Source organism: Peromyscus californicus, unplaced genomic scaffold (genome assembly GCF_007827085.1).
Source record: "Peromyscus californicus insignis strain IS unplaced genomic scaffold, ASM782708v3 Scaffold_17__1_contigs__length_78620276, whole genome shotgun sequence".
In the NCBI taxonomy this organism is placed as follows: Eukaryota; Metazoa; Chordata; class Mammalia; order Rodentia; family Cricetidae; genus Peromyscus; species Peromyscus californicus.
The window spans coordinates 20,837,922-20,859,704 of NW_026294469.1; the positions used below are offsets into that span (position 1 = coordinate 20,837,922).

Here is a 21,783-nt window from a genome sequence, read left to right on the forward strand (position 1 = left end):
ACAGAATGTCAATTTTTTTTAGCTAAAATTGCTTTGAAATGAAATATCTTTCCTCTGATGTTGTTACAAGGTTTACTTAATATTCCCTTTTGCGTATGTGTAGAGGGGGAAGCATGGACTTGCACTTGCACTCTTGACAAGTGGACTACCACTGAGTCCTGCTTCACTTCTTCCTTATCTCTTCCTTCTCAACAAATACAGTGAGCCTTGCTTCTACTTAATATGCCACTGATGGTTGCTGCCTGTTCCAGCACAAGCAGATATATTTCCATTCATTGTGATTTCCGGTTTGTTTATATGAATATAAGTACTTAATATCCACATGGATTTCTTACCTAATTTTTCAGTTTTTTATTTTTTGTATGTCATATCATATTAAAAACTTCTTCATAGTCTTCCCTCATTACTCTGCTTATTTTCAAATTTTTGGATTGCACTTGGCACTTAATACACGGGTTTATTTTAACAATCATCTGAAGAGTGTGAAGTTAAACAATGCATCCACCCTCCTACACAGCAAGAACTTTGACATGCATATCTGTGACGTATTGCTTCATATTTTTTCTCATAAATATTCTAGAATACTTTTATTCTGTTTACTTTGTTCATTTTTTATTTTTTGAGAATTATATACATTAACACACTGTATTTACATAATTTTCACTCCTCTCTCCTGCTTCTAAATAGAATTTCTACATTTGTGTAAGAATAATAAGCTATTTTCTTAACTTTATAATTTCATTGCCAATGCAGTATTGGAATGTGTAAATTAATACTTAGACCACCAAGGAGAGTTTTAAATATGACTCACCTTTTCAAATCGATTCTTTTTCATCTTCAATCTTCTGTTGATATTACAAATTTATTCTCCTGTTTGAAGTATTAAAGCTATCTATTTTATGGTCAGTGTGCATGAAGTTAAACATGAAATTATCTGAGATTGGTCAGGTCTCTTAAACATATCATCTAAACAACAATTAAAGAAAAAGAAGCCATGAATCTGAGAGAGAGCTGGGGAAGATTATATGGGAGGAGATGAAGGGAAGAAAAGGAAAATGATGTAAGTATATTGTACTTCCAAAAATAGAACAAATATTATTTAAAACAAAAACAAACATCGTCTACCTGACCGGCAGTGTCCAAGATGTCTAAATAAGCAGGCTCATTGTCAATCCGCACCTGGGTTTTGTAAGCATCTTCTGAAAAACAAAGGAAAAAGTTTCATTTATGTGTTTTCCACAGAAAAGCCGTGATTGAATTTGAAATTTTGAAAAAAGACGCTCTAAGTAACTGATACATTGTTTAAATAACGTATGAAAAAAGCAAAGAATATAACAGGGTTGATAGTGAAATCTATAACTGTCTTAGAATAAAACACAAGTAATGCTGGTTGTGGTGACATACAGAGGCAGGTGGGTCTCTGTGAGTTTGAGTCCTATCTGATCTATGTCAGGAGTGACAGGCCAGCCGAGCTAGAGAGATGCTCGGTGGTTAAGAGCATCTGTTCTTCTAGAAGACTTACATTCTTTTTTCCAGCACCCTCATGATGGCTCACAACTATCTGTAACTACAATTCCAGAGGATCTGATGCCCTCTTCTGACCTCTATAAGCATCAGGCACACATATGGTGCACATACATACGTGCAAGCAAAACATTCTACACATAAAAATAAAATAAATATATCTAACCAAATAAACAAAAAGCAAAAGCCACATGGAAAAGAATCATGACATGGAATTTGGCAATTAATTCTTGCATGTTACCATAAGCACAGGCCACAAAATTATAAAAAGCCTTTGAATTTCTGATATTCACACCTGAAGAGATCACTTTGATATTTCCTTAGAGAAGGAAGGCAGAAAATTACCACATTTTCAGTACAGGAAATACTGAGTATATATGTCTATGGATCGTTGAATAAAGATAACTAACATGTTTGCCTGGTTCTGAAGCCCTGGGCAGGCCTCTGAATGTCTTTCTTTATTTACATCCATGATTATTCTTATGATGCTTAACCCACCACTACATAATGTAGGCTGTTTAAGTGTTAACAGTGGGTTAATGTCATCTGTCAGTTCCTGGACCTTGAGCTCATGGATTCCCAAAATATTAGTATGCCTTGTTCACTCTTTATATTGTAAAGAAGGTGCTGACAGATCCATTGTCAAAAAGCATTTAGAGCATCTGAGACACCAATAATTACCATGCTGCTGTTTTTAAGCCACAACTGGACAAATGAATTATTTTTAAATATCTTTATTAAGAAAATAGTAATGATCAACCATAGAAGAGTTTTTTTTGTTTTTTGTTTTTGTTTGTTTGTTTGTTTGTTTTTTCTGATCTGCAGTGCTGGGAACCTCTTACAAATTATAAGCCTGTTTGCTCAGGTAAGATAGGAAGACATGTATGCACATGTACACACACATGTGATGTGCAAAGACACAGAAGAATACAGACAGAATGACAGAACCCAAATCACAATCAGTATTGCACAATCATAGGAATTTTTAGTTTTTTATCCTATTACTCTTTTCTCAGCCACTGATTTCTCTTTATAAAGAGAGTCTCTGCGGGATCACTGCTTTTTTTTTTTTTTTTAATTTGGAGGGTACATAGGGTTATTTTTCAGTTTCCTAAAGAGAAATAGTTACTCTGAGTGAGGATCACAGTGAACCCCAGACTGACTGCTTGTTTATTTAAACTTGAAGGCCTGGGAAGAGGCCTACAGAGGTTGGGGTGCTGAGTAACCAAGGCTGGGGAGCTCTGTGTGACCATCTGATGATGTGACAAGCCAGCACCTGGGACCCGCATTAAACAGAAGCCTCTTTCGAGATCAGAAAACTTCTTCCGAAAGAATAGATGTCAACCAGCTGGAAACTAAAATCAGACCGTAGAGCCAAGACTTTTTTCTCTGTTTTTTTCAGACATACCCATCCATGTATACATTCTAGTATGGGAAATCTGGGTCACCTTCCTGGCCTGAATAGAAGCTAATCCCTTTCATTTCCTCTCCATAAACAACCTTTTTTTTTCAGTTCCCATTCATCCACTCCCTTTGAGGCTACCCATGCAGAAACGGACTGTCAGAAACACTCCATTGAATGCATATAACCACTTTCCTGAATTTCAACCATCTGCCTATAGTGCCTACCCTGAAGTGAGCTCATTTATCTTCCCCAGCAAAAGGCTAAATGTACACAAAGCTCCTTCAGGAAGAAACGATCACAGCCACATGCTACACTCTTTAAACAGAAAAGCACAATAGGACTGCATTCACGGAGGTACCTACCATCTTAAAATTCATCTCAAAATGCTAGTATTTAAAATGAGACCAGAATATCTGTTCTTCACTCCGCTTCTACAGCAGAATTTTATAAACTAAAACAGTAAGAGCTTATATGAAAGCTTTTAATCTATCACACTATATGTATGCTGTGTTGGTCAGCCTTGTTTGTAAGTGTAAAAAAAACTGTACATAAAAAGCAAGACATCTTTCATGCTTCAACAGAGGAGCACATGCATAGTGTATCAGAAACAAAGAAGCGCGACTCATGTTCAAGGCACACTATGCTGCACATTTTTAGCCGAATTACATGAAACTTAAATCATGTCTGCTATTTCTGTTTGTACATATATAAATGCATATTTACCAAGCAGAACATCATACAGGATTAACAGGAAATATTTTCAATAATCATCAAATATATTTTTGGCTAGTTTAAAATGCATGCAGCATTCTGGAAAATAGACCTTTTAATTCTTTCCCAGAAAAAAAAATGAATATTTATTTAAGTAATTTAAAAATATTTTAGTTGTAAATATTGAAGCCACTTAAAGCCATAAAATATGTCATTGAGAAGTTATTATTGAATTTTTGCTACATGATTTTAACATATTATAATACTTGAATAATTCTTTCATGATTTATTGCTCAAACCAAATATATTGTTAATAATATTTCCCTGAAATTGTTTTTCTATACCTTTGAGCCTGTGTAGGTCTCCAAGATAGCAATTGTTGAACCAATATTTTTAAAAGGCAATAAATAATACAAAGATTCAACTAAGGTATTTTGGGGCCTTTCTTGAAGGAATTCTTACATAAATCTTGTCTGTTGTACATATAAGGGCATTTTTGTGCATATGCATCTATTGTGCACATACATATATGTATATATATATATATATATATATATGTATATGTATAGTAGAAGTACTTGGAAATGGACAGTACTAACTCTTCTGTCTTGATTAAACCCAGAAGATACAACATGGATAAAAATCTGCATTTGCCTCAATTTGCTCACCAACAATGAATTCAGGGCACATCTGAGTGTCTAGTGTGCACTCCATGGGCACAATGTCTACAATGTTGAAAAGTCATCAGTTGTGTTTACTCCCATGGAGTTCACAACTTGAGGGGAATGCATAAAAAGAATCAGGCAATCACAGTATACCTTGATAAGTGTTCTATCTCAAACTCTTAGAAGTAAATTTATTTAGCCAGAAAGCAATGAGCGAGCACTCCTAGGATTCACTGTTGAGCTTTGTTAGTCCTCAGAGGCTTCACACAGAAAACAGAGAGGAAGGCTGAGGTCTCAGGAGGAGATAAAATTATTTAAACTCTGATGTAACCCCCCTCATGAGTATAAACATTCAGTGGAATATCCAGAATGTTTAAGGTTACTGGCTGTAAGAAGGGGTTTGAAAGTAAGCTCAGTTTCGTTTATAGAATGAATCAGGAAAAAAAAAAAAAAAAAAAGGAAAACCCTTCTCCACACTGAAGAGGCAGTAGTGTCATGAAGGTCTGAACCCTGGGCTCTCACAGGAACTAGGAGGCACTTCAGGTTGTTTTCCCAGGTTGTAAGAGAGAGGATGGAACCTAGTTTATTTAGATCTGTGAGGATTATATTTGAGGTGTACATCAGTTAAAATGTCTTCCTAAATAGAAAGATGGGTTCTTGTGGGGGAAGTTGGCAACACCCAGCTCTACCTGCTGCTAGCGTGATGATGTCCTGCTGATGATAAGGGAAGTCAGATGCCAAAATAGTAGACTGCCACATACCCGAGGGTCTGCCAACAGCCTTCAGTAGATGGCAGGTTTGACATCGTGCCTTTGTCACAGATCTGTGTTTGACACTAACATCTAGCTCCACATGCTAGCACTGTCCACTGAGACTTAAGGACTCTGCCAGGAAACAGGAATATGCAGAAGTCTACTAGTGGGTAATATCATTCTGAGCCAAGTCTTCTCTCACCAAAGCCAAGATGAAACTATTAATCTTTACAAAAGCTGTCTTTCAGAGGTTCTGTCAGACAGAATGAGCTTAAATATAGATTATTCCTTCATAATTTTTTTCATAGAAACAAAGACCAATTTTACAGTCAGTCTCAAAGACCTGCAGACTCTTCACCTTGGTCTGATGGACACACATGGTTACAAAATTCCTGAGAATGAGATTGCAAGCCATGTGTGGTATAACCTTTGTAGAACAACAATGGATCATATTCAGAACATGAAAAGCACTTAGACAAACCTCTAAAAAGAAGAAAACTTTCCCAGGGAAAACTAGGCACGACATTGAGTGATTTATTTTCTTTGTTAAGGTGGGGACTGTTGTACTTGTGGATGTTTGTATATGTGTTTATTTTCTATCATGATTCATATTATAATAGTGTAGACATCATAACATTTCTTTTTTATTCATTATATTATTTAATTCTTTTTTTGCATCATGACAAATCATTGTTACCTCCCTTACTCAAAAAAATCAGTTATATAATTTGCCCAATTAACAAAATTTGTAAATGAAGAATTTATATATAATATAGAATTTACACATATAATATGTGTTTATATACATATATTATGTATTTATATACATATATACATACAGATTTTGAATTGAGAAGTCATATATAAGAATTTTCAAGATATAGATATATCATACTATATGAAGAAAGTTATTATTTATTCATCATATTTTTGTCCAGTTTCTCTGTCAGTTCAATTTCACATACTGATAATTTCTTGATATTTATTATTTGTACTGACTAAGTGATTTTTCTGACAGTGCTAATGAATATGGTCTGTGGGGGACAGAATATGGAATGATTTCAAAGATCCTTTATGTCCCCAAATATTTTTCCACTGGTGTGGCATCCCCCAAAGTCCAGCTTGGTGCTTAATTCCTTCTATGATAAGCAACTTAAATTCCAATAAAGTTACAAGTGAGGTAAAATATTAATACATTATTTACCATAAACACCTTATCCCAAGATTACCTTTGCACAAGACTAGCTGTCAGGAGAGCAAGTAGAAAGCAGCTTGAGGGAATGATCAACCGGGGTGAGAGAAGTGGATGGAAAAGGCCAGAAGTTACTGCAAACAACCTTGGATGCAGAAGCAGTAGAGTAGTCAGTGAAGAAAAAAAAGGTGCAGGGGGCACATGATCACCAAGACCTGAGAGGATTCAGTGTGGGAGCAACATCTGAAGAGCTGCGTCCATGGGGGTGGGGGTGGGGGTGGGAGTGGGGGTCATTCATTTCCTTCTAGGTTTTTTCTCAAACTGCTGAGAAAAAAAATCATGTGATTTTATGTGCCAATGCCTAGCAGAGTTACAGCAACTGAACACCATGTATACACACCCAAACTAAATTTAACACTGAGGAACACAACACAAGTAATTTCATACTCGCCTTCTGTGAAGTTTGATAATTCTTAAATTATTAGATCCTCTAAGGGGTGCAAAAATGAAATTTCTACAGATAGAAGAATGATTTATTGATTTTGTGTTTGTTTCTTGAACAATAAGCTAAATCAGTGCTTAAAAACATTTCCAGAAAGGCAGATTTTTTGGAAGATCTTGTTGAATGCAAATCTTAGTTTAGTCTAGAGTTGGATTGGTAATCTACATTTTAATAAACTGCCAGGCTGTACAAACTGGTCCAGATAGACACTGAGATGTTCAAGACAGGCAAACAAGCCAAAAACACAGAGAATAAGTGGTACAAGTACAAGCTGAAACTAAAGACCCAAGTGTAGGGGCCACAGAGACTTCCTAGTAAGGCCTTATTCAAGGTCAGAAAGTCTGAGCTTGCTTTACCCAGCAGGGCTGCATAATGGGATGATTTGGCCAAAGGTGTGGTTACCAGGTGTTTTGAAGGGCCTATACTTGGCTGTACAGTGTGTTTTGATCTTGAAAAGAGGAGGTCTTTTGCCGCTCCCCTTGGTTGTGTATAAAATCCCCATTAGAATAAAACTCAAGTTGGCTGGGTATTGACCAAAGTTATACTGTGTCTCTGTCTTTCTCATTGTCTCCATGTATATTTCTATCTAATATTTTCTCATTCCTCTTTCCTTCCTCCAAAACCCTTTGACAGGTTGTAGCTGGTCTCCTACACCCAAGAACTTAGGCTTGTATGCAAAACTAGCTATGAGGGTACAGAGAATAAGAATCTAGAAAAACAAGTGTACTCCACCTTCAGTAGCAAGCAAGGACTCAGAATCCACTGTGCATTGCAAACAGAGCAAACAAAACCTTAAAAGGGATCAAGGAAATAATTTGCAGGTCTTTCTGTTAATGAGCAAATTATTTTATTGTAGCTTCTTATTGGGAAATGAATTTTGTGCTTAGTATATTCTAAGAAAATGTACTACTGAGATTATCAACAGACTTTCTTTAAAAATGTTTTGAGACAGGGGGTATTAAGATACACATACTAATCACAGTGTAGATTAGGCAGAAACTCAAATTTGCAGTTCTTCTGCTTCTTCTGCCCGAGTAGGTGAGATTATAGGCATCAGCCAACATTCCTGATGCTAAACATTCGTACAGAAATGTAAGACTGGTCTCAAGTGGTTGTTAGTCACCTTTGTGTCACTGTGGGAAATAGCTGATATAAACAACTTAAAACAAAGCAAGCTTTATTTTGACCATGGTTTCAGAGGTTTCAGGGGATGGACATCTGGCACCACACATTTGGACAGAATGTCATGACACTGAAATGATGGTCAGAGAAGCAGCTTCCTCTTGTGGCAGAATAGAACCAGGCACTAAGGAAACAACTAATGGGGACTATATCTAACCTTCAAAGTCGTACATAGCCCAGTAACCTCCTTCCTCCAGCTAGTCCCCACCCTGTAAAGATTCTAGACCTCCCAGATTTGTACCACTACCTGGGAATCAAGCATTCAATACATGAGCCAGTGAATAGCACTTTATATTCATTCTCACCACAAGAAAAGAATTTGCAAAATTGAATGAGTGACAACTCTATCACTATGAATCTGGGTCTTTTGGCCAAGCTCTATAGATGAAAAGGCTTTTTATAACTGGAGAAGATAAACATATCATTTTCTTTTCATGACCCATTTTCAACTATCAAGAAAAGATAATTTACAATTTCCTATGAAGGAAACTTTGCTGTTTGCTAAATTCAGGACATTCTTCATTTCTAACTTCTGTCCCTTAAATCTAACACATTTTTAATGTAATTATACTGTAGGTACTAAATAATAGAAAAACAATGTCCTTTGCTACTTTGATCAATTCATATTAACTTGATATTCAAAATCTAGGTACATATATTTTTGAAATGCCAACACTCATAACAACTTAAGTTGTTTAGACTGTAAAAGCAGAAGTTTCTTTTACCTTAAACTTTATTTTACATTCATATCCATACACATGCATACTACCTACCAGTGAGAAAATCAAAGGATGTAGATTTTAGAATCCAAGAAATGCATGATGGCATTTGAATCACAACCATGCAGGGAAAGGACATGAGACAGGGGTTTGACTTGTAATCCCAGCTGACAAACAGAGAAATACAACATGACAGCAAAAATGATTGATAGGTTTACTAAGTGTTTGAATGGCTTCCTCCACCATGATAAATTACAGGTTGTTGTCAGAATGGTGAAAGTCTTCTAGATTATTCTTCCATTTGTTATACTGTGTTTGCCACTTTATTAATGATCTTAAGAGGTTTAAAATAACACTCATATGGGAAGATGTGTAAGACTTGAGGATGATAATGACAGCTTACAGTTTATATCCAGAATTGAAAAGGGTTTTTGACAATATTGGAAATGAGTAGTTTGTTGCAGGACACTCAGTGGAGACCAGTACAATTTTCTAACCTTATTTTCTTTTTAATTCCTGAGGACATGAGAGTGATAGTTGAATTAAAGATAGCAGTTTTGATTAAAAAAAAACATATGGGAGTTAAGATTTTTCAACTTGAGTCAATGAAGTACAGCATTTACAAAGCCTTGGAGATTGGGTTAGAAAGATGCCAAATCCCATCTCTGGTTTTGCGGCACTGGAGATACAGTCTCTCCTGCTCAGCCTGTAGATGGCATGTTCTGCTTGCTGGAGGGAAAGACACTCTGAGTCTTGTAGTGGTAGTGATGGACTCAAGGAACTTATGTTGAGTGTGGGTTTGAGGGAGAGATTAAGAGATCTCATTCAGTGGACATTTAATATCTTCTCACTCTTAAGGGCTCCTATGTAAATAAGAATTAAGCCTCACCCCCACTTCATGACACTAAAGGAGATGGAAGAAAACAATCAAACTATTCAATCTGGGGTAAAACTTCTGGAAATATATTTTAGTTCAGTGTAAGAGGGAGCAAAAGCTGTGTTGGTAAGGTACTTCCAATGGGTAGAATCAACTTTCAGGAAGGAAAATGGTACAGACATACATGGTCTGCAGATGTGGCAAAGAAGGGTCAAGCATAGATATCTCTTAAAATGTATCCAACTTTATCAGGAGGGATTATAGAAACAGGTATATGAAATGTGGGAAAGATAACAATAGAATGACTGATGAATAGAACCTGGTGATTCTATTCTATTCTAGAACCATAGGAGCACATAAGATTTGATCGGAAGGCACAAAAATTTAATTTTACTTATTTTCAACTTTATTTTCCTTATTGCCTCTTCACACAATACCATCTCACTATATATTTAAAAAATCTTTCATCATAGAGCTATACATTAGTTAATATAACCTTGAACATTTTTTTCAAGTTCTAGTTTGAGCATAGCACAATTAATAAGATAAAATAATTCACTTCTTTGTTAGTGACTATGTCTATGTAGTAAGTAACACAAATTCAAAATTTCAAGACATGGAAATAGTTCAAAAACTGTCCTCTACTGGAAGATACTTAAAAAAAATCTAGATATTGGTGTTTCATTTATGATCCCTGTAGCTGGGTCTACGTAAAAGCTAGACAAGAGCAGTCAGTCAGACGCAATCTCTACTGAGGCAACCGTGTATGGGTCAACTCACTGAAACAATCAAAGAGTGTCTGTGCCATTTCAATTCTTTTCTTTGAGTAGGAATTATGATCTATTTTGACATCTGTGGTAGACATAATAATTCTGCCTGCCCCCATCACATAGGGACTGTGCTTTAATCCGCAGGACCTATGAATGCATTTTATCTTGTTACAAGAGAAATTGAGGTTGCAAATAGATTTAAGATGAAAATAGAGATTATCCTAGATTGTAAACTGTGCCCATTCAATCACCAGGGACTTCCAAAAGCAAGTGGAAGTTGGAAAAGAAAATATGAAAAAGATGTGATTAAGTAAACAAATCTAGTGACATATCAAACGGGAGATGGTATAGAAGGGGTGCAAAGCAACAAATTTGGACAGCCTACCTGAAGAGATATCCCTTCAAGTGTCTGCAAAAAGGAACACAAGCCTCTGGTTTCTCAAGCTTAGCACCATGAAGCCCATGCTGTGCTCAGATCTCCAGAAACATGTACAAATATATTTTTTTTCCTTTATGTTGGAGATTGCAATAAAATTACAAGATTTCTCCCTTCCCTTTGCTTCCTCAGCATGCTCCAAATGCCCTTCCTTGATCTTTTTCTAACTCATGGCCTCATTTTTCATTAATTACTCTTGCATGCATATATGTATATGTATGTGCGTGTGTGTGTGTGTGTGTGTGTGTGTGTGTGTGTGTGTGTGTGTGTGTGTGTGTGTATACATATGTACACACACATGTATTCCTAATATAACCTGGTGTTATTACTTACATATATGCTTTCAGGGTTGATCATTTGGTATTAGATAAGTGCGTGGTGTGCTCTTTCCCGGAGACTATTTCTCCCACTATCAGCCTTTGTTAGCTGTATGTAGTTCCCGTATGGTTGAGGTTTCATGGGCTTTCCTCTATCCACTTTGGCATGTCTACTGTCCTTGTTTAGCTCATGTTCAAGCAGTCATGTTGGTGAAACTTTATGGGTGCAAATTCTGACATTTTAGGAAACAGTACCGCAGAAAATTCTCTGATCCTCTGGCTCTTACAATTATTCTGCTCCTTCTACAATGTTCCCTGAGCCTTAGGTGTGGGAGTGTTTTGTAGATGAATCCAGTGGTACTGGGCTCCACAACCCTGCATTTTGATTGGTTGTGGTTTTCTGTAGTTGTGTCTGTTTGTGGCAAAAAGAAGTTTCCTTGAAGAGGGGGTAAGGAACTATACTTATTTGTGGGTATAAGGACAAATGTCTAGGTTGTTGTTAGGGATTTTTCCTGTTTAATCAAGTAGTGATTGTAGGTTTTCATCCAAGATCCATGACTTTACAGTCCTGAGTAGTTGCCTTGGTTTTCTGCAGAGTTTCCCTCTTGTTGAGCAGGTCTTGAGTCCTATTATACAGCTGTTGGTTAGAAATAAGACTTGCATTTTCTTTCTGGGTAAAGTTTGGAGTCACTCTTCTACATTACACTTTCAGAGCCTATCAGAGCATCCATCAAACAAGATGGCAACTTATTCATTCAGAAGCAACAAGAAAAACTGTGACTCTTTTGGGTATGGGTTATACACTCTCATTTTGATGGTTTTGTTGATAATATGAGTCCTAACCACATCTAAGGCAGGCTCCCTTTTGATTAACAACAACAACCACCACCACCACACAGTCAACCAGTTAGTGACCCTAACTCCATCAGCAAAATCCTTTAACCTTTACTGTATAGTATAACATTTCACTGAACAATGAAGTGTCACCTGTGAAATGATCTGTTGGACAAAAATTGTAAGTCATACCAATATTTAAGAGGAAGGGATACATATCTATCACTATTCATCATGTTAGAATTCTTCCATTCAGAAGAGAGAATTTTACTCAAAGTAGCAACTAAACATAGCTCATCCTCTTCTATATATCCCTTTGCTATTAATGGTATATGACATTTTATGACAATTTCTTAGATATGATTCAACAGCAAATTAAGAGGCAAAGAATTCACTTTTTTTGTCTTGAATACAAATACAATGTCTAAACTTGTTGGGTATACTTTTTGTCTGTCTGATGATGACCTCAAACAGAAAAGTGGAATAGAAATCATAAGAATAATTAGCCCAGAAACCTCTCTTGGTTATTATGTAATTTATATTTTCATAACTTCTAAATGTGTCTGTGTCTCCAAACATCATTATATATGAGAAGAATTTTCCATTCATACTCCAACCATGTTTTATATGTGGAAAAATTATCACTATTTATGCAATCAGGATTACCTTCCCTGATATGGAAATATAGGATATAGATAAGCTAGGATAAAAAGGTGGATTATTGAACCTACTTTTAAAGAGCAACTTGTTTAAAATGTTTTACATTGGTATAGATTTTAGTTTATTGATGCAAATTTAGAGTTGATTTTGTTCATATATATATATATATATATATATATATTTCTACTCTTTTTTTAGGTATGTTTATATAACTCGTTTAGATTGCAATGGATAATCAAGAAATACAGATTAATAATTAGTCTTCTATGATAGTCAAATTTATAGTCATGTTAAGTTTTCTAGAATTATACATAGATATAATTCAATAGGTAGGTAATCTTCAAATACTTTAAAGACCTACAGAATATGGTATTTAAAATGTTTTAAAAATTTAGACTTTCTGGACAGTGAGACATGTCTGCTCCTGGCAGCACTGATTTACTTCAGAGAGGAGGATGGGCACTGAAGACACTCCATATGGAGTTTATCTTCTTCTTGGAAAAAATAGCCATTTGGGCAAGAAACTGTTCTTGCCTGGACTGCTTGATCAACTGGACATGCAGGACCCATAGGAAGGTGACCACTGAACTTTGATTGGCAAAATGGTCCTTCAGGTTCATGCTTTGCAGAGAAAACTGCCTGACATTCTACAGGACACAGAGAAAAGTGACTAAGAGACTCTAGGCCTATGGGCTAAAAACAGGTGCCCCAACTTTACAGAGGAACTTTGGATGATTGTCCAGGCTGCCAGCTGTCTCTGTCTACTCTCGCAAGACTCCCGAAAGTTGCTTGTGTCCTTCTCCTGTTTCCCAGGTAATATTATATCCTTCTGAGGTCTTTGATGTTGTTGAAGACTAGATAGTTATAATTTCCTTAGTTATGATAAAAGATAAGTTAGATATAAAACCTTAGACTCACAAATACAGGATAGATAGGATATCTTCTTTAATTTTGCCAAATAAACTAGTTATTATAAATAGACTAGCTATTATAACTATAATTCTTGCTTGATAATTGTTCTGTTATATGTAATTTTACTATGTTAAAGTTAAAACCTTCCCTTTTGAAAAAAAGAAAAGGGGAAGTGCTGGGGATGCTGTGAATGTGTTGCTCTGATTAATTGATAAATAAAACGCTGATAGGCCAGTAGCCAGGCAGGAAGTGTAGTGTAGGCAGGATAAGGAGAGAGGAGAATTCTGGGAAGTGGAAGGCTGAGTCAGGAGACGCTGCCAGCCGCCTCCATGAGGAGAAGATGTAAAGTACCGGTAAGCCACAAGCCACGTGGCAACTTATAGATTAATAGAAATGGGTTAATTTCAGATGTAAGATCTAAATAGCTATCTTGCTATCTTCTAGATAGCAAGAAGCCTGAGCCATTAAGCCAAACAGTTTAAATAATATAAGCATCTGTGTATTTATTTGGGTCTGAGTGGCTGCAGGAGCCGGGTGGACACAAGAATACTCCAGCTACACTTCCGCCTGCCACAGTACTGAGAAATATTTTCACCAAAACCCGTATTCTCACCACAATTCACTTGAAATGGTACCAAAAATATCTTTAACGTTTCCATGTAAAACATCTGTAGCTGTAAAGAGGAAAAAAATCTTTTTTTTTTGAAAAAAATCTTTTAATCAAATATTAATATCCCTTTATAGAAAGGAGGGACTATGCATGGATTCTGAATAAGAAAGTAAACAAATCAGAGAAATAGCAATTGTGAGGTAGATTATCTATGTAAATTAGTCACTAACTCCTCCATTCATTACCTCTGATCTTAGAAGTTATTCTGTCTCCTTTTAGTTTACTTTAAAGGCCTGCTGTGATTAAGCTTAACTAAAAATGTTTGAAAATATTAAAAATATTAACTGGAGTTCAAGAATAAAAAACTATTAACTAAAGGAATTATATATTGATTAAATGACTAAGTAGCCCATAGAACCCAAATGCAAGTAGATTAGAAACATTACTGACAACATCACATACTGTTAGGCTCTGTGCAGGAGGACATAACAGTCAACACCTGAAGCCTGATAAATGTGGGCACTAGCACTCACTCGGAGATCAGGAAGCCTGTAGACTACAGTGCCAGCACCTAGGCACCATCTGAATCTGCTAATAGCTTAGAAAGGGAAGGGATGATCAGTAAGCAACCAGAGTAAGATGCTCCCTAAACTCTCCAAAACTCACTGTAGAATGTAATTTTAGAAAAAAAAGATAGAGTTGCTTATTGGTGGACATTGTACAGGTAATTTGGGGGCAACAAGGAAAACTCTGCCATTTATATGACTGGTTTTTTTTCTTCTAGGGAATCATTAAATTTTTAATTGTTTAATGTTGTTTTCTGTAAACAATAATAAAGTTAAGCAAAGAATGAAAATAATTATTCTATTTACACTGACTAATTATTTACTACTAAACAAACATTATGCAGTTCAACACCACACCTCTGAGAACATCTGACATATCTATGAGTTGTCACCGTTAAGACGGACCTGTAGAATATTAAATAAAGGGTTGTACATGAGACTATTCCTGGGGAGTCATAAACATTCATCCATCCCAGATAGAGAAAAGATGACAGATAAAAAATAAGGGTACCACCAAAGTCTAACTTGGTCAGCCAATTGGAGTTACTTATGGATGGATGATGGCTGCATAAAGGGACAGATATGCCAAAGACAGCTGCCTCTGCAGAGCCTGCCACAGCCGTAAGGAGGGCTCACAAAACCTGGAAAGCCAGAGCTCAAGGCCTGACTTACGAGCAGCTTCAGTAGTCTGTCTGCAGGGAAACTTGACCACTGTGAGCCTCTTCCAGGCAGCTGGTGGTCTAGGAGTGTCTCTCAGCAGTCCTTATCCCAGTGGTAAACTCAGAGCTGCAGAGGCCTAGTGCATCTATTCAATTTCAGAGACCTTTTGAACCTTTTGAAATGTGTGCTTCCTGAGTCTCAAAGAGCTTCCCTACCCCAACAGGGTGGAATGTTCCACCTTCCTTTAGAGCATGCTGAGTTTTTATGAGGTTCCCTGTGGGGTGGAATTTCTTATCTCAAAGGAAATTACTACCAAAGGATATATGCAACAATCCACCAGATTTGATCAAATAGTGTCATGATACTTCTTCCTATGAGTACAAAAACAAAAGACAAGGAGATTCTCCGAGCTTCATAAACTTCTTTCCTAACTGGTTGAATACATGGAGAGCCATGCTTACCTTTCTAGAGAGTGCTACACATTAAATAGGATACTTGATTAGCAGCCAAATCATTAATAACTGATAGGTAATGTGGTACCGACGACCACTCCAAAGGTTCTTCAAAGTGATAATTTTTAAAATTCGGGTTCATTCCAAAATGTGAAATAGAAACCAATTTATCAATATTGGAATGCCAGTAAATAAACTCATGTTTATGTGAATATACCTAAAACATTCCAATTCCCCACATCAACACGGAAAAGATTGATTGAATATATCTAAGCCAGTCACAAATATTTAATTTTTTAAATGCATCCTTAATTTAAAGAAGAAAGATTAATAAAAGAAAATGTCAGCTGTAGTTTTCAACAAGTAGACCTGACCAAAACTGAGTGAATCATTTAAGACAAGACAGAACTGGCTACTAGACTCATTTCCCCTGTTCAAGTCTAGAAAGAAGCAGGCATCCTTCACAGAGGTAGATGCCTCCAGTTTCAATATGACTGAAGTATTAAAGAGGAAGTTTTAGGCAAAATTGTTCTGTGATAGCATTTAGAGAAACTAGGCCACTTGAATATTTTTATGGCCCATCCCCACTTCATGGAACAGACTGAATATTTCCATGGCCTTATTGAAGACAATTTCAGAAGTGCTTTTCTGCATCATTGGATGTCATTTTAATCACTCCAAATCTTATGGAATTTATGTTTAATTCTAAAACATGCTCCACCCACTACCATATTCCAATTAAAGCATGACATTGACACATCCCAGGCCCCCGCATGGTTCAATGTTTAGACTGCACACAATTTCACACGCTGGTATCTCTCCAAACCAGGGAGCCTCTTTAAACTATAATTTGCATAATGCATTCATTTTCAGATTAGTCACATGATTAATGAGCGTCTTGGAGAATGTCCAGTTTTATCACGTCTGTTGTACTTCCCTTATTCCTGCCACCAGACTCAATTAACAATGCCAGCTATTGCCAAGTGGTGTACACAGTATAAATTAGACTTGTTCATTTGCTCCAGAAAACAATCACATCCGCTGCAATTTGGAAATTGTTTTCCATCAGTGAGCATAATTAATTGTTAAAATGTGAATCAGCAAGCATTTCCCTTCATTCCACAAACCAAGGTTTCAGCTATTCTGTATTCCATATTTATCACATGCAATATTTGCTCTCCACAGTCTTCATCGAAAATCCCTGAAGAAACACTATAGATTTTGTAAAGAAATTCTTAAAATAATGAAGCTATATTTTAGAACTTGAATTAGGTAGCAATCTTTTATGAGGATAAATGAGTGTAAAATTGACTTTTTAATGAAGAAGGGGGCTTTATGGATTATTCAACACTGTATTTTTACTTCTTACAGTTTAATTGAACTTTGCAAAATTTAACTCATTGGACATCCAGCCTTGATATGAAAATTTTGCTCTGTGTTTTTCTGACATACCTATCTCAATTTAATGGGCTTTATTTTTTCTTGTGTTAATTTATTTCATTGTCAAAATTTTTTCAGGTTCCAATTATTAATAATGATAAATTCTTTAAAACAAAGTTTCTTTTTAAAATAGATATATTTCTGACAGAGACACCAGTCTGTGTTTTTATTTCACAAAAGAAAGACAGTCATTGGGCATCTTAGGTCAAATTATATTGTAGAAAGCAACCCAATTTACGTGATGAAATTGAGACCTTTTAATTTAGAATGTGTCCATGTTCACACATCCCATATACCATCATGTGGCCATGGATGAGTTTTATGGGAATATAATGGAAGAAATAAACAAAGTAATTGAACTCCAAAGTTTTTCCACGCCTAAGTTCCAACTACTTGAGAGGCTGAAGTAAGAGGTTTGCTAGTTCAAGGACAACCTAGGTTAATAAAACGTGTTCAGTGCTAGCACACAGTGTTTAACGTGTTCAGTGCTAGCACACAGTGTTTAACGTGTTCAGTGCTAGCACACAGTGTTTAACGTGTTCAGTGCTAGCACACAGTCTTTAGGATCACAAACAAACAAATAAATAAATAAGCTATCCCACGCTCAACACTATAATTTAATGAAAAATGTGGAAGAATAATTGCCCTCCCCACGATTGCTATTAAGATACAACTCGGAGTACCAAAAACAACAAAGAAACAGGTAACAGTTCTCAGTCCTATGAAAGACAATGCCCAGAAAAATACTAAATATTGGTAAGCACTACCCAGAGAAATCTGAAATGGTGGCATAATGAAGTAACTGACTCTATAGAGATGACATTAAGCTGATGCCTGAATGATGAGGAGTCAGTCACGTGATGTGGAGGGTTTTCTGGCCAGATGAAATAATTGATGGGCAGGTGCACCAGAGTCTGGATAAGACACAGTGGTGGGTCTAAGGAAGAGACATAGCTGATCCTGGCAGGAGAATAATATGGAGGGGTATAAGTGGACATGATCCAGGTAAAACTTAGAGAGACAGGCAATTATGAAACTGAAGATATCAGCCAGCAGTGTTTTGGACAGGGATATCATTCTGGTTGCTCTATCCCAAACAAGAGAAAGAACTGGTGTGTGTGTGTGTGTGTGTGTGTGTGTGTGTGTGTGTGTGTGTGTGTGTGTGTATGTGTGTGTGTGTGTGTGTGTGCATTTCTCTAGAACTGATTGCATGAGCTACTATATCTCAGATACATTTAGACTGAGGAAAACTTGAGGACAAAGAAATAACAGAGTTTAAAATTATTCAAACAAGAATTTTTAATCCTGAAAACAAAATAATCCTACACCTAACAGAAAAACTTTACATTCTAGTCCATCAATGTGAATTTGAATCTGTTCTCTCTATTGACACATCCCCAGCTCTTAGCCAGTCTATTTCTTCTAGATTTGTTTCAACTTTACTCTAGGTTCATGAACTCCTGGCACTTTCTAGAAAAGCTTCACCTAACAGGATTGGTTTTGCTTTCTGACATTAAAAAAAAAAACTAAACATGGCAATATTTTCTTGCAATATTTAAAAGATGGTATTAATTTCACATAAATCTTATTTTTTTGTTGTAGAGGAGAACACCAATTTTTTGCTATTTAAATATTCAAACATTGGATACATTTCAAATGAAAAGACATAAATTGTTGGAATACCTTTTTTGGTATTCCTAAAATTACTGAGTGGATAATTATAGTTCCTTCACTTATGTTTAACTCAGCCCAGATAATCCTAGGGCAGCATTATGAGGAGCATCTGTCTGTACCTACAGGGTTGTGAACAGGGTTAATATCAAAATGCAGCATTCTTCACTGCTCACCTCATTTATCATTGCAGCTCTTTTGACCTAAGGGTATAAATCACAGTGGCCAGAGCTTCATTGTGCAAAGGTCAAGATGATTTGTTTTAAGCTTATTGGCTTAGAGAACACTGAGAAAATACCCCGTAACTTTCAGATACTGCATGCATTTCTCAGCTCCTATAAATCAAAGCCACAGTATTTTTCAAATGGTAAATGTAATTTCTATATGTGAAGTCCTCAAAGCTGTATTCTAAACCTGAATTGATTGTAATAGAACAGCTTTGTTTAAAATATAGCTGAGAACATTTATTCCTAAAGATTTATAGATTACATGTCTGAGGATTTAAAAAATGATAATTTTCATACTTCAGTTAAATTTACAGAAATACAAATGGTAGCATTTGTATGCCTGTGATCGCTAGCTTTCAGGTTTTATTTACATTCCTCATATTTGCTTTGTTTCTTATGCCCTTTCCACTGTCATCTGTAAATATAAACGCCATGTATTAGCTCAAATATAAATAAAAAACAGGCACTTGAATAACATGATGAAAAAGGCCAAGCTAATTTCTAGCAGGCCTTTTCAAAAGCTCATCAAACCCATCACATGTATGATGTAAGTCAGTGATTATTATAATACCTGACTCTGAGGAGGCAAATAGGCACATTTTGTTACTTAAATAACTTTGGTATCCAAAGACCACCAACATGATATGCTTAGACAATTTGGAGAAGAAAATAAGTCCTCTCGTGAAGAGGCTGCATGTTTATCTAATATTTTTCTAGAATACACATGTCTTTAAATGTCTGTCACCAAATCCTAGTGTCAATGAACTGGAAGTCATTTTAAAAGTTTGCACATAGGACTTACTTCCAGAGAATTTTGTCCATACCCTTCACTTAAATCATCTTCTTTTTCCAAACGTTAAATTTCCTTCAACTGATTATGTCTCCCACGTACTACCCGAATGTGTACAGTTTTGATGGCTGTGACCTCGCTACAATGATAACTCTGTAGAAATGATCATTTTGAAGGGAGGAGACTGAGTGGGCGCCTTTGTTTACAAACTGCTGTGGAAGTGCAAGTTCGCACACAGTGATTTCTTTAAGTAATGTAAACATGAGACACAGTTATCTGTGTGGCCTATATGTTCATGATGAATAGGAAACTCTCATTAATCTTCACTGTCCTAATGCCATTTAATATTGTATCAGGATCATTTTACTGCCTTTGTGGTTTCTAATGACCAGAGGAGAGGATGCTGAACTTTTATCTACAGACAAACTTATTAAAATTAATATTTATGCCTGAGCTCAAACAGGAGTTGTGTACTTCCAACAGAAAAAAAAAATTAGGAAACACAGGATTGTTCCAGATCCAGAAGAAACCATGTCTGTGAATGCATTCCTGGGAATGCAAGCTGAGCTGCTGAAGCAAAAGTTCGTGCTCATTAACCTGAGCAGAGAGGACTGAGCTAGAGCGGAAGAGAAGCATGAAAATAGAATTCACATTCAAAAATCATCTTATCGAAGACCATCATTTGGGGCAAAGGGACTTGAATTTAGTAAAATCAAAGTTTACATGCAAAGCAAAGGGACAAGTGCCCACTGAAATTAATACATTAATAGTATAATTAGCAGGACAAGTTATCTTCCTCCTAATTACCAAGGAGATAATTACCAAGCCGGAGGGGGGGGGAGGGTGCACGCATACACACACACACACACACACACACACACACACACACACACACACACACACACACACGTTAATGAACACTGACCGTATATGAATTCTCAAAAGGTTTCAGGAACTGTTTTTTTAAAGGTGGAAGAATCTGCCAGGCGGTGGTGGCACACACATTTAATCCCAGCACTCAGGAGGCAGAGGCAGGTGGATCTCTGTGAGTTCAAGGCCAGCCTGGGATACAGAGTGAGTTCCAGGAAAGGCACCAAAGCTACACAGAGAAACCCTGTCTCGAAAAAAACAAACAAAAAAGTGGAAGAATCTCTCCCAAATGTTTGGAAATAATTAAAATTAGACAAATATTTTAACACAATAATCTCCAAGGAGGGAAAAGGCTCCCAGCAGCAATATCTGAAAGAAAAGAAGAAATATGAACAAAGATAAAAACACAAAGAGTGATAAAGACCAAAAAAGTGCTTTTTTTTTTTTTTCAGGAAAAAGCCTAAATAGTCTAACAGTTTTCAAAAAAATATTGGTGGGTTAATCTATGAGTAAGGAATATACTTTGATTAAATGGAAGAAATTCAACTGAACACCATATATACAAATAACAATAAAATGTGTATTATGCTGTATAGATAGCATTATACCATTAAAAAACAAAGATTATAAACCTTTTGGGTACATATGATAATTCTGATGAATTTCACAAACATTTACTGAATGTAGAAGTAGATTTTAAAAATATATAAAAGTTGGGCAATGGTGGCACATGCATTTGATCCCAGCACTCGAGAGGCAGAGGCAGGTGGATCTCTGAGTTCAAGGCCAGCCTGGTCTACACAGTGAGTTCCATGACAGCCAGGACTACACAGAGAAATGCTGTCTTGAAAAACCAACACACACATGCACATACACACACATACACACACACACACACACACACACACACACACACATTCTGCAAGTGCTTTGCAAAATCGGTCCAAACATGTAATCATGTTTAGGGTTGTGTTCTTCACAATATAACTCTTTTAAAAGTATGGATAACATGGGTATGATAATGAACCTTAATATGGAG

At 36.2% G+C, this 21,783-nt stretch overlaps 1 protein-coding gene across 5 annotated transcripts in view; it reads right to left on the reverse strand.

Moving 5' to 3' along the window:
* Rit2 (Ras like without CAAX 2) overlaps positions 1-21,783 on the reverse strand; it is a 320,403-nt gene that overhangs the window by 224,260 nt on the left and 74,360 nt on the right. For 3 of the 5 annotated variants that reach the window (XR_008219063.1, XM_052741746.1, XM_052741744.1), the window contains exon 3: positions 1,126-1,199. Coding sequence is in view for 4 of the 5 variants with exons in the window: in XM_052741746.1 (XP_052597706.1) it covers positions 1,126-1,199 (74 nt within the window). In the remaining variant the exon portion in view is untranslated. The remainder of the gene's footprint in view (positions 1-1,125; positions 1,200-21,783) is intronic. The other 2 variants (XM_052741748.1, XM_052741745.1) reach the window with 1 other exon arrangement.